At 35.3% G+C, this 24,901-nt stretch overlaps 1 protein-coding gene across 6 annotated transcripts in view; it reads left to right on the top strand.

Annotated features, from left to right (window-relative positions):
• CBLB (Cbl proto-oncogene B) overlaps positions 1 to 24,901 on the top strand; it is a 123,236-nt gene that overhangs the window by 63,463 nt on the left and 34,872 nt on the right. For all 6 annotated transcript variants that reach the window (XM_048965705.1, XM_048965685.1, XM_048965715.1 and 3 more), the window contains 6 exons: positions 212 to 358; positions 12,592 to 12,748; positions 17,636 to 17,757; positions 19,622 to 19,759; positions 21,228 to 21,315; positions 23,306 to 23,437. In XM_048965705.1, the coding sequence (XP_048821662.1) occupies positions 212 to 358; positions 12,592 to 12,748; positions 17,636 to 17,757; positions 19,622 to 19,759; positions 21,228 to 21,315; positions 23,306 to 23,437 (784 nt within the window). The remainder of the gene's footprint in view (positions 1 to 211; positions 359 to 12,591; positions 12,749 to 17,635; positions 17,758 to 19,621; positions 19,760 to 21,227; positions 21,316 to 23,305; positions 23,438 to 24,901) is intronic.

Below are 24,901 nucleotides of genomic sequence, written 5' to 3'. Positions count from 1 at the left end.
GGGAGACCTATGATAAATACACACTGAGAAGTGCGTGCAAACACATACTACTGCTTTGTACTTGTTTGATGTGTTTTCAGTAGAAAGTACCATGTTTCTGTTTTGTCAGATGCTGATTTTTGCACAAATATACAAGATAGATGAGATTCTGAATGATCTATTCAAGTTTAAAAATTACTTTTTTTTTTTTTTTTCTCTATTAAATCCACAGGAGAAACTTAACTAAGCTGTCCCTCATCTTCAGCCACATGCTAGCAGAAATCAAGGCTATTTTTCCAAATGGCCAATTCCAGGGTGATAACTTTCGTATCACCAAAGCAGATGCTGCAGATTTCTGGAGGAAGTTCTTTGGAGACAAGTAAGTACAAATGCTTCACACAATTATTAACTGTTTGTAATCTTAAGGAATGGTATTTTCACAAACTCAAATAGTTTGAAGTATGTGACCGAACATTTTAAAGATATTTTTTCCTCCAACTCTTTAAACTAGGTGAAATTGGTCAATTTATTATTAGCAGCTTTGTTGCAATACTGTAGATCATTCAAAAGGTGAATAAAAATGCATGGGCAGTTCTTCCAAGGGCATTTACGATTGATCATAAATTGGACTAGCTTATGTGAAGTTTATTAGTTTCATTCTGGGGTGAAGAGAAACTGTTTTTGTGAGATATGTGGCAAGTCACGATACTTTGTATTATGTATATTCTACGTTTGATAAGTCCAAAGTCTGAATTGGGAGCCTATTATTGATGTCATGGACAGTATGTTTTTTCATATCCCATGTATAACTTTCTTATTATAAATGAAGTAATTTGTTTTATTCCTTAATATTGAACATTTTTTCTTTGTACTACCTACAGTTGTAGATGAGTAACGTTTTCTTTTGTTCAAGTTCTGTCACAGGAAAGGGGTTCAGTAACTGGAGATATGGTGGAAGGTTTTATCAAAAGAAGTTTTTGGAGAAATTTAGTATTCTAAGAGTGTGTCATAAAATGAATGCTGAGTGATACTTGTAGATAAGTGAGAATTTAAGATGTAGGTGAATAGAAGATTGACAGCTTGATCTTTCTCATGTAGAGAAATACTTTGCAATGGAGCTGCTTTATGGTCAAGTCTGATATCTTGTGGGTTGGCACATTTGTGAAGTAATTTGACTGTGTGAATTTACAAGAGTTTCATTTCCTTTTTTTTTCTCTCTCTTTTGCTAGTCTAAGTGCAGCTACTGTTAGTTTCTAGCTTTTAGGTTTCATTTCAGTGTGGTCTGGTAACTTCAGTCTTCTAACAAATTTCTTTCTTGTATAAGTAGTTTGAATATGATCAAGTCATTAAATCAGTCTCTTTTTTTGTTATTGTTAAAGGAAAGGAATTTGGCCATGTTTTGTCTTGCTTATGACAATTTCTTAGAATATCTTTAAAAAGCCTAAAAAAGATTAAATTAAGTGTCTGTTGCTTAGAACTTTTTAACGTGTCAGTCAAAAGAAAAAAAAAGTTTTTTTTTTTTTTTTTTTGAAAGATGATTTAACTGTGATCATCTGCATGAAATGTCTCTGTTTTTCTTTTTTCTTCCCTTTGCTTAGCAAATCTCCACCTCCTGGTCCTCCTTTTGTGTTGGACTCTATCCTTGAATGACCTTATCCTACTGTCTTGATTGCAAGTTCCATTTCTGTCACTGAGATTTACGCATCTTCTGCAAGCTGCTGTTTCTTTCTGGCTGTCAGTTATCTGATCATAATCAGCCTCTTCATCTTCTCTATTCAGTGTTATGTTCCTCTTTGCATTTGTCTGCTAATATTTTTTATGTGAGATTCAAGTGTTTCACTTCAGGTTTATGGTCCTGCCATTTTCCTTGGGAACTGACACAATACCAGGTGCACAAGTTGTCAGACAGCAGGATACAGTAACAAACAAATAAGTTTTTATCAGAACAAGACTGATAAGAATTTTTAAACTTCATCAGTCCATCTGAATAGCTGAGCTCTGCTGCTGCCTTTCTGTCTGTTCTCACTTTACTCTTTTCTTCCTTGACTCATCTCCTGAAGTGCTTCTTTCTAAATCCTTTTCAGGACCACGGGCTTTTACTGTTTCTTATCTAAATTTCTCAATATAGACAACTTAAATATGAATTCTCAATACTTAACTTTTTTCTTTCCACATATGCTGTACCATCACACCTTCTGTGTGTACCTTCACTTTAACATTTGTTAAAGCATCCATGGACCAAAAATGCTCTGGAATCCTGTCAGTTTGGAGGAGATCAGTTAATTGCATATGTAACCTTGGTTTTATATTTATTTATTTGTTTGTTTATTTTACTTCTATCTGCATTTTCAAACTAGGTAACAACTACAGTTTCTGTTAAACTGAACTCATTGCCTGTCTTCTAAACAGTGAGGAGTTGATATGTGCATGGAGCGTTGCCATTTTCTCACTTTTGTGCTTAAGTAACTGTAAAGCATGTAACAACATGTATTTCAGACAGATGAGAAGGGGTTTTTTTTGGCATTACAGTTAATCTCTTCATTAAACAAAATGCCCAGAGCTTTTTAAACATTAATTGACTTCTAATCCATTTAGAAATGTATGGCAGGTATGCCTTTGAGCAACATCTTTTACAGTGGGCCTGTTATGACAAATTAGCTTGCAAATAATTTAGTATCACTTCCCTAAAAGCAAAGCCTACATGAAGATTTAGGTTGTTGCAAACAAATGATAAAATCTGTTTTTAACATGACCTCCTAGGGGTATGCCTCTTGGGCTTTGTTAAACCTCCCAGTCTTGTAAGGTAAATGCTGCAAATGAAGAAGTGCTAGAGGAATTATATCACATATGCACTGAATGCATTTCTGTTTTCCAAGGCTAGCCTGGACTCCTTGCTTGTTTTCAAAGCTCTTGTTTTGAGGTCAGTAAGTAATTCTGCTCAAGAATGGAGTGTAAATTAAAAGTAAGTTCCGCTTTACCTTTGCTTCTTATGGATAAACTGTAGCAGAAGAAAAAGCAGCATATTTTAAGTTGCTGAGAAATAAAGTTTTTTTTAATTTGCTGAGGAATAAATATATAATTTGAAAGAGCCCAATTTGTAATTATTTTTTTCTGTATCTGGAGTCTTTCACCACTCTTCCTTAACAAGTGAGGAGCTCTAAGTTTTGTAGTTTTGTTACATATGTCTGTCTGAATACTTACTGCAAAACTATGCTGCTGTAGCAGAAGTTTATTCAGCCCATCATTAAACAGTAATGTAAGATGCAACCATTACTTCAGTGTTTAAAGTGAGTCAGGTGTGGGTTCATGTGACTTTGAACTCATTAGTAGAATAAATGGCTAGGTTAACTATTGAAAGTCTACAATACTTATATGTATGTGTGTGTGTATATATATATATATATAAATTAGGAGTAAATAAATAGGAGTATATAAATATATATATATAGCAGTTGCTCTGAAAGTAATGCCTCCTAATTTATTTTGTTGACCCATGACCTCAGAGGTTGATGTTGGTAGAATGGCAGTAGAGATTAAACCTTCCCGCCAATATTCCCTTACCTTTTGTTGCTGTGTAACAGATGGCAGTCTTACATGGAAGTGTGCATGAAGCAAAGGTGTATCATTGAAATCCTCCATGCAGAAAAAATGACAAGTCATTGAGATTTCATCGGTGCTTGCTGAATGTTGACCAAACAATGTACGTGAGCACAGTGAGGCAGTGGGTGGTGTTTTTTCAGCAGTGATGACTGCAATGTGAAAGGCAAGCCATATTCTGGACAGCCGTGCATACTACAAAATGAAGAGCATCTTGAACAGCTCATCCACATTAATTGGTGGATTACAACCAGGAAATTGTGTGTGGAGCTGAATCAGTGCATTGGAAACAGTGGTGGCAATGTTGGAGACAAAGTTTGTGCCAGATGGCTCCCATAAATGCTCACATGGGAACAGAAATAACAGAGTATTCAAGTTTGTCAGGATATATTGAACCAATATAAGGCCCGAAGGTGACAATTTCCTGGATTTAATTCCCTGAAATGAGCTGGAGTCCAAAAGGCAGTTTATGTATTACCTATTGGAGTAAAAGTTCAAAACACAGCCCTCATTGGGTAAATTGATACGCACTGTCTTTTGGCATAGGAAATGCGTGATCCTTTTTTTGGATTTTCTACAACCTGGACAAACCATTAACTGACTGCCATGTCATGATGCTGACCAAACTGAAGGCTCAAACCTCCAGAGTCGGACAGGAGAAGAAGGCAACCTTTCTCTGCACCGTGATAATGCCAGGCCTCTGACCAGTCTGAAGATCATGGAGCACATTGCTGTTCTTGGCTGAGCTGTTCTACTATACCCACTGTATAGTCTGCCTTTGATGCCTTCTGGCTTTGATCTGTTTGGGCGGATGAAAGATGGACTGTGTGGGCAACACTTTCCTAGCAGTGGTGTTGTCATAGCAGGTGTGAAAGAGTGGGTCACCTCTACTAGTGCAGATTTTAACAAGAATGGCATGCAGGTTCTTACCACTAGCAAAAATGCATAGCTAGTAGTGGTGATTATCTTGAAAAATACTATATTGTTGTGGAGAATTTTCTCTATCAAGTAGTCTTCTTCTGCTCATTGTATCTGTTGTATGTTTCTATGAGCATAAATAGGAGGTATTACTTCCAGAGGAACCTACATAGCTGCTCTCTGAATGTCCTGTGGAGAGAAGAGAAGATCTCAGCAAAGAAATTAAATGGTTTCAACAGAACGGGGTGCTGAGAACTCTAGAAATCCTTGACTTTCAAATCCCTCCTAATTTTTGTATTCCTGAATCACCTTTACAAAACTTGTAGGTAATGTCAGTAGCTAGGAAGTCTGGGAGCAAGGAGAATGCTGTGGAGCTTGTGAGAGATGCAACAAACTTTATAACGGAAATTATCAGCACTTATATAGGCAGAATGCAGAATAAATAAAATGTTAAATAGTCAGGAGCCTTCGAGTTGTAAGTATTTCTAGTGATGCATGTTTCAGAGGAGATGAGGAAGCCTCAGAAGTGGTAGGATGTTTAGAATGGGCCTGATAAGAAGAATGTAGGTTTTATGTATTTACAGAGGGGGGTCTGACTGATAAACCAAGGTGGAAGATTGAGACTGATAATTTGGGTGAAGGAAGACAATGGACTTCAGCAGTATAATGAAGGAAGAAATGGAAGAATTTATTTGATTTCTTTGTAAGGGCAAAGTACAGTATATACACAGATCACAGGGTGAGTGATGTCAGCAGTGCCCAAGAAAACAAGGTAAGGAATAAAATGATACAGAGTTTACGCCAAGGACAAGGTCAATATTTTAGATTAAATAACATATCAGGAAGGTGTTTGACAGGGATGAAAGCAAGAAAGTGATAAAACTGTGAAAGTGTGACTTCTAATTTTGTACTGGTTACTGGAACACAATTATTGGAGCAAGTGGTTTTAGTGGAGTTGCTCATAGGTCGTTCTGTACAGAGTTTACCATTATAGTTGTTCTGACTCAAATTAGAGTTTAATGTACAGCTAAGCAGTAATGCTAAGTTTAACTGTGAAATTGTAAGGCATGTAATCAGCAGTTACATTTGTTTATAGATACTTTAGTAACCCCCAGTGGCTTGTAAATATGGATATAAAACATAATCTGATCGCTTCTTCATTATCTGCATTTTATCACTGCATAGTGCTCGATGTTAATTTCCCCTGGTTCCTCACTCATTTTAATAGCATCTTACAGCTTTTACTTCTTTTCTGTTCTGAGTAAAAATGTGCAAAATACCACTGGGAGCAATCCTGAACTGAAAATGAGAGTGGGCGAGATGACCTAACAGAGCTTTCCAGCCCCTTAGTTGTAAGCCTTGGTGAAGTCATGCAGCTGCTTTGTAACTATTGAAGTTTGTGATTTGCGGCTGCCTGCATGTTGCAGAATGAATCAGCATCAAAATGCTAATATTCTTATATTTTCATTTTTTCACAATTGTGCCATATATTCTCTTATTTAATGTTTTACTCTTCACTGTGAAATATTAAAAAAAAAAAAAAAAAAGAAAAGTATTTTTGTTATTGTTAGATGCATTGATTTCCCCCACCTTTTCATTTCTGAGGAAATGGAAATTATTTCACTAGTAGGGTCAAGTACATTACTGTTACATCTAAAATCTGATATTTGGTTGTTTTTTCTTTTTCTCATCCAAATCCTCAAACTTTTAACTGTTACTCAGGGGAAAATGTGTCAATTGAAGAAGGGTTTTTTATTTCAGATTGCTACTTCAAAATTTTGAGTAGTCTTGTTTCTATTGTGGTTAGTGTTGTTTGGCACAGGATGTGACAGACAGCCTCTGTTGCTTGGATTTAGAAAAGCAGCAGTAAAATAGGCACAAATCACATGGCAAGACTTAACTTCAAAACATTTGACTGTCAGAAAGTGAGATCTCGGGTAAACTCGATTTTAACACCTTGTTGATCCCCTTAAATTATTACTTGTTCTCCTGTTATGCTCATAGTGCCCAAGAGCCATCGTATTGCCTGAACACTGTAAATTATAGGTTGAAGTGGTCATCCTGGCCCAGAGACGTGCTAATCAGTATGAACTGATGTGGAAGGAGAAACCAAAAGATAGAAACAGATGAAAGAGGAAGAGGCAGTGATGTGGAAGCCCGCGGTGTTTATAACTGTAAAGATCGATTGACAACAGAAAAGGTTAAAGGGAAGGAGATAAAAAGATAATGGGGCTTTTAAAAGGTGATTGTTTCCTTGGCTTATCATCAGCATTCAAAATATACTTTTTGGTAGCCTTAGTCTGAGACAGAGATAGAATCCGCATTTGTCAGATCTGCCATCAGTCACACAGCAACAACGTGTAATGAAATATTGGTGGGAAGGTTCAACCTCTACAGCCGTAACACAAATATCAACTTCTGAGGTCATAGCCAATACAGTAAAATAGGAGACACTACTTTTGGAGCAGTCTTTGTATGATAAAATAAACAGAAAAATACAGTGGTTATTCTGGGTGGCTGAGAATAAGGTTAAATTAGATGTGCAGAAGATAGAGAAAGAAAGTTGTAGTAGAAGGCACACATGACTATGAGACAGGAGAACATTCTTGGTGAAAGTCAGGATAGACAGCAGTTTTTTAAGGCTAAAAGAACTTGTGAATCATGGATGTGCTTTGGATTGTGATTTGAGATCAGAGTTGGAAATATGTAGATAAGTTTATTCTCTTCAGGGACTTTTCAGGAAATGCAAGCTTCCTGCATCTCTTAAGAGGAACTATAAATTCACTGTCTCACCAGCAATGTCCACTTACATGACTTTGGATATTTTAGGTGGTATATATTTCTCATTTCCAAAGGCTTATTTTCTCACTTTTACTTTCTCTTCTCTCACACTAGAATCATCTATATTTGTTCTGTATTATGTCATTTCCTAATGAATGTACTGGCATGATATGGCAGAATTCATCTTTTCCCTTAGGACTGAGCTCCTCAAGCATGTCAGTTGTTTGCTCTGCAGCTCAGAAGCAACAAAAATATGTGGCCTCTCACTTAAACCTGAAGCAACAGTCTTAAGAAAGTGCTGTGTTCAGTGATGATAGGCTAAAATCCACATTGCTCACTACAGATGTGCAAAAAATGTTGTTTCTACTTGGGTCTGCATTTCCTTGAATATTTTTGAGTTTGCTCTGAACACAGTGCTGCTCTTTTCATTTTGTGCATTCTGGCAATGTTTCAGAGAGTTTCTTGGAGACTAATGTTCACTATTAAGTGTAAGTTACACAGGTATATGTTTACCTTCTTAGACAAACTTGAGGTCTGTTACAGTTCAGAGGGAACCTGTCACTTAATGTTTGAGAATGGCTGTATTTCTGCAGTTCTACTGAAAAGCTATACTTCAAACATTCTCAGAAAATATTTACTTCCTTTTCAGGTTTATTTTCATGTCTTCTGCTTTTTAGTAATGTGGGTAATATCACGGAGTTTAAGGAAATCCCATCTACGCATGGTCAGGGCAAGAAGGAAAGAAGGACCTAAATTCCTCTTCTGAACTGTATGAAAACTATGTCCTGGACTCTAATCATTCGTCTTTAGATGTGTGGAAGTTGTTCGGTGTTTAAAACACTGTATTTGAAAATACTGAATGACGCTTTTGACATGTGTCCATAATAGTAAATGGATACCATCCTGTATGAAAGTATTTTTGAGGATGTAATTTTATTTGAGCATGTGTACATTCATTATTATTCTGTAATTCTGTAATTCTATAATTCTATTAGATTCCATAGAATATTCTATATTCTATATTCTATTATTCTATTATTCTATGCTAATTTTACTATTGCAGAAAAAAATGCGGGGAAGCAGTCCCATTTTAAGAGGATTGGGGAAGGGCATATTTAAAACACACACTTTTTTTTTAATGATTTTTTTTTAATGAGAATCTTAAATAAAAAGACAACCCCAAAGTAAATGCTTGGATGCAGATAGCTTTGTTGATTGAAGAGAGGTTAGATGAACACAGGAAGGCCTTTCAGGGGAGAAAAAAAGACAATTAGAATCTTTTTTTTTTTAATTTTTCAATTAGTGTGGACTTGCTCCTGCTCTGGTGATGGGGGGGAAAAGCAGTACAAAGGAACTGCATGGATTAACCATTCCCTAAAAGTTTGGTATATATATATCTCCATGTTTCAGTTTCCTTCTTATTTTATTTGCTTCTAAACTTGTGTTTCTGAATATTTTAAATTAATTGTAGGTCATAATAAAGTAACACATGATACATACATGCTGTTTTTTATGTTATGTATTTTTAAATAGAACACAATAGTGGGGAGGAACCTTCAAAGTTGATCAACGTTGACCACTTCAGGGCTAACTCAGAGCTAAAGTATGTTATTGAGAGCATTGTCAAAATGCCTCTTGAACACTGTAAGGCATGGGGCATCTCTAGGAAGTCTCATGATAACAACTAACATGATAACTAACAACTCTCATGATAAATGTTTCTCAGTGCCCACCTGACTCTCCTCTGGCAGAGCCCTATGTCATTTCAACTTGCCATCGGTTCCCATGAGCAGAGCCCAGCACCTCCATCTGCATCCCTTTCTCTGGGCCATGCTCAGAACAGTAAGGTCACCTTTCAGCCTCCTGTTCTTCAGGCTGGGCAACCTGAGTGCCATCAACCTCTCCTTGTAGGGCTGAAAGGCATGTCCTAATACAAGCTTTGTTGCACTCCTCTGGATGCTTTCAAGGATCTTAGCGTCCTTTTGATGTTATGGAGCCCAGAACTGTAAATAATATTCAAGTTGAAGTTGCACCAATGACAATTATAGTGGAGGAATCACTTTTTTTTTTTTTTTTTAAATTAGTGACCAGTTTCTTTTTCCTCAAACTGTATCTTAAAATCAGAAACACTTACCAAAAAACTGGATGTATTTGTTCGGAATGTGTAGTAGAGCTCTTAACTTTGGGCATCAAACATTCAATGAAATACAACCACTCAGCTCTGGTCATGCTCATTCTACTGTGAGAAGTAGCCTATGTAATTAGAACTAAATACCCTTAATACTGAGTGCACTTACTGAACCAAAATCTGTGGGGAACTGATGTTACAAGGCAGTTGTATCAGACCTTTCAGAAGAGCTATAGTTGAGCTGACTAACTTTTCTCTTCCTAGGCAAGTGTCCACAGGTCAACCTGTTAGCAGTAAAGTAATTGTGCCAGCATTGTGTAGGGTATCACTATGACATGATGCAAGAAATATTATAAGGACAAGGATCATAGGTCTGTAGGAGATATCTTACATAACTGTAAGCTGAATGCTGCAGGCAGTTTCTCATTACAGATTTTTCTTTTTATAAAGTCTTTTTTTTTTTCCTAAAAGAAATGACATTCTAAGCATTAAATAGGACAATCCCAATGTCAAACTTTGGTTTGATTGGTCTTGTTGTCTTCCCTCTCCTGCTACTTCTGGCACCCTGTAGCCTCCTTAAACAATTAAAATAAATCTTTAGATTTAAATAATAAAAAGATGACTTCAAAGGTTGTGAATCCCCTGAAGCACAAGAAAATATTCATTCAAGAAAACCACAATTTCTACAAAAATCTTTCACCCCTTCATCAGTACGGGAAGCATTTTGACTGGACATCTCTTATTTCCCTGTCAGAATTTTTTGTTTTGTTTTGTTTTCAACATACCTAAAATGTCTCCTGGTTTTAGTTCTTTGAGAGAAGTGGAAGTTTCTGAATTCTTGACCTTGTGATAATTCAGTAACAGCTTCAGAGTGGGATGTGTGTCTGCTCTCTGTAAGCCCTCTGAAGAGCATAATAGTTTGTACATATTAACTGGAGAGAGACACTGGGAAAGAAATGATCCCTGGCTGGTACTATTTCAAGGTATTTAGGAATGAGAGCAGAACAAAAGTAGCTCCTGAGAAATAGGAATAAATTTGTTTCAACAAACAATTCTCACCTCGTTTAAGAAAGGAGAAGGTAGAAGACATATTCCACAAAGTTCAGCAGAAAACAATTCTGTTGTTATTAGTTGTATTTCAAATTGGGGCCACATTTTAGATGCATTTTCTTGGAGAAATCCCACAGGATAACTTTAGATGTTATTTCGTTAGCTAATCACTCATTTCCCAACATCTGGTTTCTATCTTAGCCAAAGTACTAGCAAACAAAACTCAAAAAACATATGCTCCTGAAGACTTCTGTGTGTTTTCCCCATCACTGGTGGGGTTTGGAGGGGAGGATGCAGGGTGTTAATGAATGGATGATGAAAGATCATACTTGCTAATCCAATCTAATGAAATGTTTTCAGTAAATTGTCTCAGGCAACGCATGAAAAACTCATTCTTGAGATATACTATGGCTAAATTCATTCTTGTTGGGCTATTGTTTTTTAACTTATGGGTTAATTAACTTTTCTGACCCTTTTTTCAGTGTGATTCCAGTGCTGTAACCATTCAGATGGTTTGCTGAAAGATTCAGATGTTTCAGAGCTATGGCTACAGAAACTAAATTAATCTTAGGCATTTGAATGAAGACAACTTTAACACCAAAAAAGCACTTAGCTTTTCCAGTTTTGTTCTCTGAACTTAGTGCTACACTTCATTCTCTCTTTACCATAATCAAAATTCAATGTGCGTTCGTTCTTAAATGGCATCTGATGTGGTATCCCTCTTCAGCTCTTTGTGGTTTCCTGTTTTTCGTACACAGATGAAAGTATCTGCTGAGATCTATTAAACTATGCAGTTTATCATGTCTGATTTTTCAGTGTTAGCTTCCAAGTAATGTGTAGACTTCTTTGCGTGACTCAGTAGAAATATAGGAAAATGTCTTTGGTGTTATACTTCAAATTGCTATTTGTTTTCATATAGTTTAATTCTGAAATATTTATTATGCAGTGCCAACTTAAAACAGTTGCTCTTTTTCTTGAACAATATTGTAGTACCAAGCAATATGTATTTCACGTAAGGAAATGCTTTATTGTGGCTTTTCTAGCTATCTTGACCCTTATAAAAATAATGTAAAGTGAACTAGTAAAAATTGCAAGAAAATAGTGATGAGTAGGTGAGCCCTTTGTCTCCTCTTTTGACATCTAGCAAACATTAAAAAATATTACTTGGAAAATGTGAAATGTGCTGAAAATAGTTATGTATCAATTAGTGGTTATATACTGGTTAATTAACATGTTTTCAAGTAGCATAAAATTTGCTCTCAGTTCAAGGCAGAACCTTTGTAAGAGAAGGGGCTATGGCTTAGCAAAATTGGGATTCGATCCTAAAGACTTGAGAAAAAGAACTATTAGTGAAGAATTTCTCATAGATTTGGGAGTGATAAATTGGGGTACTTCAGTGTGATCAGCCTCATCAGATTCCAGTTGTAAGCACTTGGTTGGCAAAACAACAAATCTACATTACCTCAGCCTATACAAATAGAAACAGTTTGACAGATTGTGGGTTTGCATTAGGGAAGATAACTTTAATCTCATTCTACCCTGATTTCCCACGTTCTGCCGTGTTCACTACTCTCAAAAAATAATCCTCATTGTGCCATAACGTGTGAAGATGAAAATTTTAGAAAGAGTCTTCTAATACCTATGTAACTGTCATGGGGTATAGCAACCGTTGGCCCAGTGGTGATGATAACTGGACAATTGTTATCAGAAGGTTCTTGGCCAGTATTTAACAGCCTAAGTTATGAAAAAGGTTACTGCAGTAGATGCTAAATTGATGTTTATCATTCTGAGAAGGGAGACTGAAGAAGAGAGTTTTTTGCCAAAAACAGAGGTGGTCTTTCAGATTAACTTTGAGAAGGTGCAAGGCTTGTTGCTCTACCTGCATGGTGGAATGTTTCAGTTTCCACAGTCTTTTCCATCGTTGTGCTATTGAAACTTGAATATTTATCATTGCAATATAAAGTGTCATTTTGTTCCTTCGTGTTTTAAAGGCTCCTTTCAGATAACTTGATTCTTTTTGTCTGTTGAAAAACCTAATTGATGCTCATCTACTTCAAAAGTCAGTCTCTGCTGTCTAAATAAGTTATCAAATTTTTAATATGGGTTTTCATTAAATTTATTACTTCTCCCCCTCACAGAACTATAGTGCCATGGAAAGTGTTCAGGCAGTGCCTTCATGAAGTTCATCAGATAAGCTCTGGTTTGGAAGCAATGGCTCTTAAATCTACTATTGATTTGACCTGCAATGACTACATTTCAATTTTTGAGTTTGATATCTTCACTAGGTTATTTCAGGTAAGACTTAAAAATGTTGGATATTTGCATGACTTTGAAAACTTCAGTGACCTGTGGCAGTTACCTAGGGGTCAAGGAAGGTGGATTTTTGTTAGCACCCACAGCTCAAAAACTGATATCTAAAAGAGACATTCAAGCAGCACCTGCTTTATTTTTGCACAAACATAGTATGATTATCTTTATGTCTGCTGTTTGCATGTTTCACTAATCTTAAATGCATTTTTTGAAATATTGACCTTCAGGTAATTATCTAAATTTTGTGTTTTTGTTACATTTTTGTATCTACATCTATTTAGATTCAGTGTTTCTACTAGACGTATGAAGAACGTTTGCTTTTTTCTTTTTTCTTTTTTTTTTTTTTTTTTTTTAAGTTTAGGCCTAATTATCTTTTTTTTTTTTTTTTTTTTTTTTTAATAGACAGATTTTTCCCATTAATGCTCCTCATTCTATCAAAAATAGGAGAGTATCTCTGGGAATAGCACTAATAGGGGGAATAGTATTATTTTCAATAGATAATATTTATCTAAAATAAGCTTTGTCTGTATGTTACAAGCCACTGCAAATCTTGTGCTCCTTCTACAGAACATAATCTAAATTCTTTGAGTACTTGAGTTCACACAGAAGTCTGTGCAGGCTTGCATCTGTATTAGATGAACTGATTCTAAATTTGTCAGTTTGGATTTTTCTTTTGTATGTAGTAATCTTTGACCTATCCAATGATTTAGTTGGTCATTTCCTTTTTTAAACAACATACATCAATTAACTACTGCATTATTCTTTTGCCTCTTGCAGTTATGTTCAAGTAACAATTTTTTTTTTTTTTTTTTTTTTTTTTTTTACCAAAGCCATGCCATATTTTTGTTCCCTCTTCCACGTGTTATGTGTTAATCTCTCTTTAGCTTTATTGGGTTTGCTCTTCTGGGAGGGGTGACCATTACAAAGTATATATTAAGATCTGGCAGCAGATGATTAACAGTTTTAGTTTAGAGTTTTGATTTTGATAATCTCTTATCTTGTCTGAGTCAGAACTATATCAAAGTTGAAAATGTTAAGGTGTAAGTAAACTAATTTAACCACAAGTATTGGTTGCTTTTTAAAATAGTCACATGGGCTACAGATCTTTGAATAAAATTTTGGAGGCTCTCTTTGATGAAATAAACTAAGCTGATGCTGTTCTAGCAAAATCCCTCTAAGCTTTGCCCTTTATGTGCAGCTTGATATTATCAAATATTCCAGTCTGAACTTTGATGCCTTGTGAGCCATTTCTACTCTGTCAAAGTTTCTCGCTTTTATTCATTGTTTGGCAAACTGATCTTATTTTCAGATCAATCAAGCTCAGATCTTGCTCTCAGACTTCACTGCAAATTGTCTGAGGCCTATTGGCTGCAATATACATCGCTATGAAATACACTTATTTGAAGTTCCTTTCTGTAGAATTTGATCACCTTATTCACTGAGCTCACAGCTAAGAAGTTTGTTGTGCTTAGGTGTTTCTTTTATTAGTTTGATTAGTTTTAAATGTGCATATCAACTGTAAAATTAAAAATTTAATAAGAATTGAATGATCAGAGAGGTAATATTTTTTTTCTGACCCTGTGTAGGGTCCTATAGATTTTGTTCAAGTTCAGAACAGTAGTCTCAAATGAGATTTATTTAACTTGATCTGTCAGCCAGTGAATTTGCATTGCTTCGCTTTGTTATTAGGCCATGGTTATTTTGATTCATTTCTACGCTTGATTCTAGGAAAAAGAAATCAGCAGTACTGACATACGTAAAGCGAGAAGACTGGCTAGGATTAAATTTTAATCTAATAAAGAAGCAGGAAAAACTTTATCCAAACTAATTTACCAGCTTGTGCAATAGCTGCGTAACTGTTGAGGTGAACTTACACTGAACTTGGTCTGAGAATCTCTCCCAGAGGTTACATTTTATTTCTCAAGTTTTTAAAATGCTTCCTTAACTATGTGTGCCTACACCCATGGAGAGAAAATCCCAATTGCTGAGGTAATCAAAACACTGCTTTGCCAACTGTGGGTTGTTTCAGAAAAGCTACATCTATGATGGTGCTTATTCACTGAAGAAAGCAAGACTGCTTACTGTGAAGATCCTGTAAAAGTGAAGTTGCTCCCCCTGCCTCACCACTGTATATGTGCACAACTTTACTGTTATCTCTGACCAGGGATAGTTAGTGTGGAAGTATATGTGGGTGCTTGGAACTAATTCCATCACTGTTAGCATGTTTGATGAAATTGTCCTTTTAAGCAAAAATATTTCTATAGAAGTGTACAAATCTTTTACCATTTAATATTTCCACTTTTCTAATAGTCTTTGTGTCTGAAAGACAAGCTTAGAGTTCTTGCCTGTTAATTTGCAGACCTAGTGTCTTATCATTTACATGTATTGCAGTAGTGGATTAATTTGAGGAGAATCCAAGCATGAGAAGATTATACAGTTTACTTTAAGTCTGATACTCATGATTAACCAACAAATTTGCGTAGATGTTGTTTTTTGTTGTTCTCTTTTTTGTTAGGGGGATTAATGGGTGGGATCATGTACTTCATACCTAAGGTTTGTTGTACTGTGGTAATACAAAGCTTCAAAGTACTGAATGTTTGAATATTCTTTTTGACTGACATGCACTTGAGCAATACAAAAGGTGAAGGTATGTTGCGTTTTTGTGATAGAAATGTCAATGTCGGTGTGGTGTAGGGGCAAGGGTCAATTCCCTTTTTACTTTAGTTAGAATAACTAACATTTTCAGTGTGATTAAGCTTCTGGCATCCATCTTCAGTGAGTGTGTAGAAAGGAGATGACAAGATGTGGTATCACATCTACAGAAGTGAATTTTTCTCCTTTATAGTTTGTACAAATTTCCTCATTTGACCTCAGTACTGAAACCTTACTGTTCTGTTCCACAAGTCTGACTTGAAGATTTTAAAATGCATGTCTTCATACATGTTTAAGCAGTGGTTAGGGTTTGCCTAGGGAATGTGTCATCATCCCAAGTTGAACTTTTACAGTACTTTGCTCAAGTGTGTCACTTAAATAGACATTTATTCCCTGCCTCACTAGCCCTTAGAAGTCCCTTTTAAAAGGAATTTGCAGGATACGCAGTAGCACTACACAGTAATGATAGTCTCTTCTTGTCTGTTGCTTGACTTCTCCTGCCCTGATCTTTTGACAAATATATAAATAAACATCTCTCAACCACAGAGAGGCAGTTTCTTATCTTTTCAAATGCTGGCTATGAACACATAATATATTTGTGTTAATCCATGCCTTAAATATCATTCATCTTTTATGGTGGAGGAATACTTTATATTTGAAGTAATAGCATATCAGTTATGTTTCACCGAGTTTGTGAAGCATTTGTTATTGAGGTCAACAAATACTTTAGAATTTGTCAATATTTGTTTTGCTTTCTGACTGCAATATTTTTATGATAACTGAAGAAAACAATTAATAAAGAATAAGGAAAGAAATCACAGCTCAAATTAGTAGCTTTATTAGGTCTCATTTCAATGTTACTTATCATTAACTACAAGAATGCCTCAGAACCACTCAAGAATAAGCTCACTTGGGTTTTTATGAAACTATCATAGTATCATGCTCTGCAGGTTCCTACTGAATTATGTACTTAATATTTTATGTGGCTATGGGCAGGAGATCCTGCAAATTCAAAATCTTTAAAATATTTGTCCATATATTATTCTCAGGGCTCAGTATAGGGGCAAGTTTTTTTGTTTGTTTATTTTTTATGTTTTTAAAGTGGTCTTAATTCAGCCATCAAGTGCTGCCTCAGTAAGCTTGCAGAAGACACCAAGTTCAACAGCAGTGTTGATCCACCTGAGTGTCAGAAGCTCTGCAGCAGGATCTGGACAGGCTAGGTTGATGGGCTGAGTGCAAGTACGTGACATCTAACTAGGCTGAGTGCTGGACTCTGCACTTAGGTTGCAACAGCCTCATAAAGTGGTTTAGGCTTGGAGAATTGTGGCTGGAAAGTTGGCAGCAGAAAATAACCTGGGGTGCTGATCGGCAGCCAGCTGAACATGAGACAGTAGTGTGTCTGGGTGGCCAAGAAATCCAAGCCATCCTGGCCTGCATAAAAAATATGGCCAGCAGGATGAAAAAAGTGATTTTCCCATTGTACATAGCTCTGGTGAGACCAGTCTGCATCTTGAATATTGTGTTCAGTTTGAGGTCCCTCCATACAAGAAGGATAGCGAGTTGCTTGAGTGTGTGTAGAGAAGAGCAACAAAGCTGGTAAAGGGACTAGAAAACAGAATGCACGAGGAGCAGTGAGAGAACTTAGGTTGTTTAGTCCAGAGAGGAGGCTGAGGGAATGCCTTATGACTCACTTACATCTACCTTGAAAGAAAGTTGAGGAGGGTGTTGGTGTCTTCACAGGTGACAAGTGATAGGACATGAGTAAATGGGCTCAAAATGTACTAGAACAGGTTTAGATTAGATGTGTGGAGGGATGCCCTCATGGAAAGGGTGGTCATGCATTGGAACAAACTGTTGAGAGAGGTAGTAGGGTCATAATTCCTGGAGGTATTATAGAGATGTGTGAATGTGACTCTAAGAGGCATGGTGTAGTGATGGGGAGTAGAACCAGATCAGTGGTTGGACTTGATGACTTAAGGTCTTTTCCAAACTAAATTTATTCTGTGATTCTTTTTTTTTTTTTTTTTTTTTAAATGAATCCTTGCACCAGAGCTGAATGCATAGGACAATCTTTTTTACTTCTTAGACCTTAACCAAAAGTGTGTATTTTTCTGCTCAAGTGAAAACATTGTGGGTCTTTTTGAAAAATTGACCTGAGTTTTATTAGAAATATGTAATTACCTGGTTGTATCTTTTTAATTGTTTGCCTGATCTTTTTAGCCATGGGGTTCAATCTTAAGGAATTGGAACTTCTTAGCTGTGACACATCCTGGATATATGGCATTCCTGACATATGATGAAGTGAAAGCAAGATTGCAGAAGTACAGCACAAAGCCTGGGAGGTGAGAAGTTTGGCTAATTACAGCTTTCCAAATAAACATAATATCTCTGAAGCTACACAGTTTATCTAAATTCATATTTCTAAACTGTGTAAATCTGTACTTATATTACAATAATGTAGGAGTGAATTTTTTACCTTTTTTTCTCATTAACAGTAGATCATGTTCCTAATAATATTCTTTTATATACTTGGGATTTTATTTATATCAAAATATATTTTTACAAAATAATTTAATGCCAAGTGCCAGAATTTCAGATTCAAAAACTGCTGTTTTTTTTTTTTTTTTTTTTTTTAATTTTAAGACTTAGAAGTTTTGTAACCATAATTTATTTTTTATACTGTAATTCTTCCATTGCTATAAAGCAAGTAACATTTTAGTAGCCCATGGTAATCTGAACAAGTACAAGTAAACAGAAATGTATTATTGGAAAGCGTTTTTGGAAATATAATCTACTTTTAAAAAATTTTTACTAACAGTCAAATTTTTACTAACAGTAAAGTAAAATTCATCTTAGACTAGTTCTACCTTTAAGTTCTCAAGCTTTGTTGCCTAACGTGCCTTTCTAAAATTGCTGCAGCATCCCATGTGTACATATCCAAAAGCTCATCTTGTTAGAGAAATATAACAGTAACGTGAGACAGTTATATGTACCTTCTGTACTTTGTGTTTCCAGTGAGATAAATATTTTATCTTGGCACTTGTGAGCTATATTATGGACTTCAGATAACTAGGCTGATTTTTAGAGTGATTGCTGTACATTTTCTCTGATTAACTCTGATTAGAAAAGAGAAGTAATGGAGAAATTATCCAAAGTTGCTGTAACGTTTCGTGTAAGTATAGAGTTAGTTTTAAGATAACTTTCTATTTGAATACTGCAAGATGACTTCCTGAGTTGTTCAGGTGAAATATTGAATTTTAAAGATAAAGTGAAGGCACAAAGTAAAATTACATTTGTAATCAGTTTAAAACATTTTGGAAAGTACAAGTTCTGTTCAAATGAGTAGAATCTGGTTACTTCAATATAGTGTTGACTTTGTTAAAGTTTTTAAGAGCCAGAGGGGCTAAAACTTCAGAGGGACTAAGATTTCTCATTTAGAATTGTTTGGGTATAAAGAAAAAATTGAGCTATAACTAAGAAAAGCTGTTTTGTAATATGAAATTGGGTTTGTGGTATTTATGGGATGCTTTTCTAAATGCAGTATTTGCATCTGACAAGGTGTCTGACATTGAAGAGATTAGGCTTCTTGGTAAAAAGAAAATAATGCCCAATTCTCTTTCCAGTAGTCTTCCTTTTTTTTCCTGCTGTATTCCCTGTCTGCATTACATAAACTCCTAGATATCAACTGTACAATTGAGAAGTATTTGAACTTAAGTCTACTTGGGTTGATACCACTTAGTATTTTTTGAAGTAGGACGATACTTCTTCCATCCTGTTCACCAACTCGGGTACACCCAACATTAACACTGATAGTAGAGCAGTTTTTTTTATCATTCGTTGTTTGCATTTCTGTTGCATCAAAAGGTGTTTTCTGTTTCTGAACAAACTTTCCATTGATTCGTATTCATGGCCTGTGTATGCTCAAATGGCTCATGTTGTAGCTGTGGAGAGTCAGTAGTATAATATGCTGTCCTAGAAGAGATTTATGGTCTAAATGTATGTAATGTAGGACTATTCACAGTAAATGTGCATCTTTCACTTTGAGAAAAATCAAGCGAATGAAAATTTGTGTTGAGGAAGATACTGTTATCCTCTTTTGTTTATGGGGAATTGATTGAATAAAAGATGCTGCTTTATTTAAGGTTATGTGCTGAATTTGCCCAAGTCCATCTAATGCTGACTTTTTATTCATCTTGTTTTATCAAGCTATATTTTCAGACTGAGTTGCACTCGCTTGGGGCAGTGGGCCATTGGGTATGTGACTGGTGATGGGAACATACTGCAGACCATACCTCACAATAAGCCTCTGTTTCAAGCTTTGATTGATGGCAGTCGGGAAGGATTGTAAGTACAAATTTCTGTAGTTACCATAGGAATTAAATCCTGGTTTTCTTCTTCTGTTGCTTCAGATGGGTTAATATTAAAGATCTTTGAAACAGAAAATCTAGATGTGACATTTGCCATTTCTTTGGAGATTAAAGTCCATCCTTTTTATTCTTATTTCCAGGTAATTCCATTAACCAAAGTTAACGAAAGATTTATCTCATAGTGGATAAATTCTAAGAGAAAATAAAATTGGGTAGCTGTCACTTGGATTATTTCCCAGTAAGAGTCACAAATGCACTTAAGCTTATTGAGCAATTACTACTGGCAGTTACTCATATGTCTAGCTCTGAACAATGATCTGAAAGCCATGTAATTGCTTTTTTATATATTGTGCAGCCAAAACATTTTCCAGGTTTGAAGGGTTTGCTGAAAAGATTTCTAATTATAAAAGAATCTAAGTTTATGAGAAGTAGGGTTTTTTTGTACTACATCGGTTGATGTGACACACAAATATTCAGCGTCAAAATCTTTTTTTGTTACATTTTGGTATATCCTCGTAATGATCATGTATATGATCATAATGAATTAAAAAAAAAAAAATTGATCATTCCTCAAAAATTGACAGATTTCTTTGCAAAATTCCAGTTTTACTCAGTTGACTTTAATACATGATTTCAGATTTTGAAAGACATCATGTTACTTTAGCTATTGCCTTTGTAAAATAAAACATTACAGTAGTGTTACTACTACACAATTTTTGCAATCAAAATTGGGCAAACAAAAACTGAAGCTGAGAGTATTAATTCTAGATGAAGTGTTAGTACCATACTTAAATATAGCTTTTTCACGGTTGGCTCTTAACAGCCTGACTTTCAGGAAACTGTTTCCGAGTTTGAGGTAACATAAATCTCAATATAGAACAACTCAATAATATCATTAACTTATTGGTTTCCCACAAGTTTGAAAAGCTTCCATCTGTTCTTGCCCTAAAGTCCAGTCTGCGTCTCAGATTCTCAGTGTAAATTCTTATCAAAATATACAGATGTTCACGAATGTATGTTGCTATCTCTTGTACTGCAGTGGTTGAAATAGTCTACAGGGTCACTTAGCACTGTGCTTGTGTTCTGAGATCACAACGAACATATACAAGTATAAGTTCACTGTAAAATGAAGATCAAAAATAATATTGCATCTAGATGCTTCAAAAAGATGATCTGCGATAACTCATGCATTCTGCTGGTGATTACGATTGTGATGTTAACATCTTTCTAATGCTTTTATAAGTGAACTTTAGCATGTAACAAAATTAACTTGTAGCAGTTAGTTGCACGCAGAAGTTGAAAAAGATGACTAATCTTGAAAATGATTATGCATTTTAGTTAATGACTGCTGTAACTTATATTGCCTCTCTGAAATTTCATAGGCATTATTTATGTAACAAAGATGAAGAAATGTGCATATTTATAACAATTTCTTTGTGATACAGCTATCTCTTCCCAGATGGACGAAGTTACAATCCTGATCTGACAGGATTATGTGAACCTACACCACATGATCACATAAAGGTCACGCAAGTATGTTGCACAGTTTATCAGTTGTTTTTTAATCTTCACTTCCCTTAGGATCTCATCTAGTAGCGATAATAAGCTTTTATTAAAATGTGAGAAATGAATTCATGAGAGTGAAAATGTGTTGTTGATAGAAGGGCTTAGATGAGGAAGAACTTAATAACCATTTAAACTCTAGAGCCAATGATGATGCAGACAGTATGCCTTGGAAAATTTTGTTTATTCTAAGGCTCATCTATGTGAGAAATGAGTTAATGGTTGTTAAAGATTTTTCTGATATTTGTGTCGTATGTTTATGTAGCTTAGAGCTTACTTGATAACAGCATGTAAGTGTAAAGCAATAAAATCAAGATCAGTTGATAGTTTTTAAGCCTGAATAACTATGCTACAGTTTGTTGACAGATCCAGGAGGAAAACTTTAGTTTATTTGTTCAAAAAAAAAAACAAAACCACAAAACAATTCCCTGGTCTCTTGTTTCTTCTGTTTATTGTGAGACTTAAAAGAGAGATCTATGAAAAGCAACAGAAATAATTAAGTGCCTAAAGGAACTTGCTTTCCAGAGAGCAGACCATCTAGATGTTTGTAGTCTTGTTAGGTGATGATGTGATATAATACTGTGCAGATGTTTGACGTTCAAGGAATAGGAAAGAACTGTCAAAAGACAAAGGCTTCATTAAAAATGGTGCTGAAATTAATACTAGAATGTTTAGGTATGCAGTTGCAGAGTATTCATCTTTACAAAAAATACAGAACGGGGTAGAGACAGAGGATGTCTTCAAGGAAAGACATCAGGCTAGATACAACTCTTTAAAACTACTGGTTTTAGATGGTCTTCTATTTCATCAGAGCAGAAGGGTGATCTGCTGTAATTTAGTGTAATTGGGAGTATTTTAGAAATATTCATTTCTTTTTGATATCAAAAAAATACCATTATGAAAATATTTTTCCAAAATATCTGTTTTGAGAGAATTCCTACAAACAATTACCTGAGGAAGATGTAAGCCCATTCACCATTCTGCCTTCCCTCTTTTCCCTCCAAACTTAGAATAGTAATGAAAGAGATATCAGATATGTTGCACAAAAAGTTTTTCCTTACAAAAATATTATTCTTACCTTCTCTCAATGATTGTCCTGTTTTCTGCAAGCCAGTCATCCAGTATTTTGCGAATGAATCCAGTTGATTCTGAACTTGTAGTGAGGAGGAATCTATTAGTTAATGCTCAAAGTAATTCATTCTGAACTACATGAATGCTTCCTTAAACAATATCTAGCGGCAGTAGTTTAAAATTGTCAGTAGGAGCTGATTAAACTATTAAAAGATTGTATAAAACTAGCTCCAGATCTAGATTGCTGCAGATGGATTCTTTGCAAGAGCTCCACCATAAGCATCTTTAGTACACACTGACTACAGCTACAGATATAAACTGTATTCTCTTTTGCCTGACCTCTTCTTCTTTTACTGAGCAGTAGCTACTTATTTTCCTGTGACTTTGATTATTCTTACTTTTAGCTTTCAAAATCTCTTTCTCTTTTCAAGACAAAAAAACTTTCTAGAAATGCTTTTCCTAAGTCTAGATGTTCTAGACTTGAGTTTTTACCTATTATGTATTTTGCCTGAAAGGCTTCTTGTACCTTACTGTTTGTCCTGTAAGAATACAAAGTGCTCAGTGATCTGTTCATGACTGTTGCTGTGTAATCTTCCAGGGATGCTCTTGCTCATACTACCTTCACAAGGATTATTTACTTCAGTGGAAGTGCAGCAGGCTGTATGCTTTGCATCAATTTAGTACTTAAAAGTTTGACCAAAAAAAAAAAAGGCACAGATTTGTTAACTTGAGGAAGAAATAAAGTAAGTAGTATCAGTAGACTACCTGAATATTAGTAGAGTGGGTTGGAAAGTAGGATTCAGAGAAATGTTTGCCACTAGTAGTGCTGCAGTATATTCTTTATAAACAAATTGCAGTAAAGAAATAACTTGACTTTCTGTTGTTACAGGAACAATATGAATTGTACTGTGAAATGGGTTCCACTTTTCAGCTATGTAAAATCTGTGCAGAGAATGACAAGGATGTAAAGATTGAGCCTTGTGGACACCTCATGTGCACCTCTTGTCTTACGGCATGGCAGGTACAGTCATAGTTCAGTTAGAAGTAGATGGAACTCTCTGTTACATCTCTGTTTACGGTGGATTTACTGTTTCTACTCTTCTAGGTACGCAGCAAGAGGGTTCAAGGTCTTACCTATTTAAAATGAATATATATATTTAATTTACTGGACTAAAATCTATTAAAAACGAAGTTTTAAGAGTCATTAAAGTCTAGATTTGTAGACTTGCTGACTTGCAGACTGACCATTTTCTAACTTGCTAATGTGGAAATAATTTTCTAAGTATCTTCAGACAATGACAGATGGACTCCTGATCTAGTTATGCCACCAAGGTCACTTCACAATATGTTCAAGAGGAATAAGAGGACAGGAAGCAATCAGGAGTGAATAACTGACCAGACAGGGTTTTATAATGAGACAGGGTGTCTTCTCTCAGAAGAGGAATTAGTAGTAAATGTCACATAAGGCTCAATGAAAAATAAGCTTTAGGATTCCTGTGTTTTGTGTTGATAACATATAAATCACTAAACCCACCTAGATTTTAGCTGATTCTTGAGGTAAGAGGCTCAACAGAGAGAAAAACTGTGATATCAATGTCACTTACAGAAAATTTCTGAAAACATATAGAATTTCTTGTGACGCAGGTTTTGATGTTTTCTGTCATGTATGTGAACAAAACTTGCATTGGCAAGCCAACTCAATGAATCAGAAGTATCATTTGACTTTTTCTTCTATTAGCAATAATGCTGTCTGAAAAAGATTCCTGATTTTTAATTTTCTGTTGTTTCTCTTTCTGAAATTTGAATTTGCTCCAAACACAAACCTTTCAAGTTCCCCAAGACGAGAAGTTCTCATAAAATTCTCTTTTACAGGTGCTCATATAGGAATTTGTTTCATTACTAAGTAGCAGCAGAGAGCAGAAAAAAAGGTACTCCTGAAATGAGAAATAAAAATGGAATTATTTCTCGTTTCAGGAATACTTTTTTTTCTGCGCTCTTACAGTTTCATTTTTAATAATAAACAGACATCTAATTATGTTCATCTTTGAACTATGAAATTCTAAAATTGTGACATCTGTAGCTATTTGGTTATGGGTTTTTTGTTGTTGTTCTGTTTTGACTTAACTTCTTAGAAACTGAAGGTCCTTGCACTTTTGATTGCTACATCTCTGATGTCATGGTAGCAATAGATTAATTTACAGTGTTGAGCTAGGTATGTGCTCCAATTCTGGACACTCAAGAAACTAATGTACTCAATATTTTGGTTAATGGCTAGGAATTCAGGAAGAACATGACAAAACATTTTAGGCTTAGAGAACTGACCTTTTCGAAAGCATCAAGCTTCATCAGAACGTTGCAGTCAGTGAAAATTGGCCAGGTACATTTTAGATTTCATTACAAATTTAACTTTTGTATAATTAGTGAGACAATGAAGAAATATTGCACTGTAGCAGCACCAGCTGTTGCAGGCTTCTGGGATACCATT

This window comes from Lagopus muta, chromosome 1, assembly GCF_023343835.1.
Source record: "Lagopus muta isolate bLagMut1 chromosome 1, bLagMut1 primary, whole genome shotgun sequence".
In the NCBI taxonomy this organism is placed as follows: Eukaryota; Metazoa; Chordata; class Aves; order Galliformes; family Phasianidae; genus Lagopus; species Lagopus muta.
Note: the sequence above shows the minus strand (reverse complement) of the source record. Positions and strands in the feature narration are given on the sequence as shown.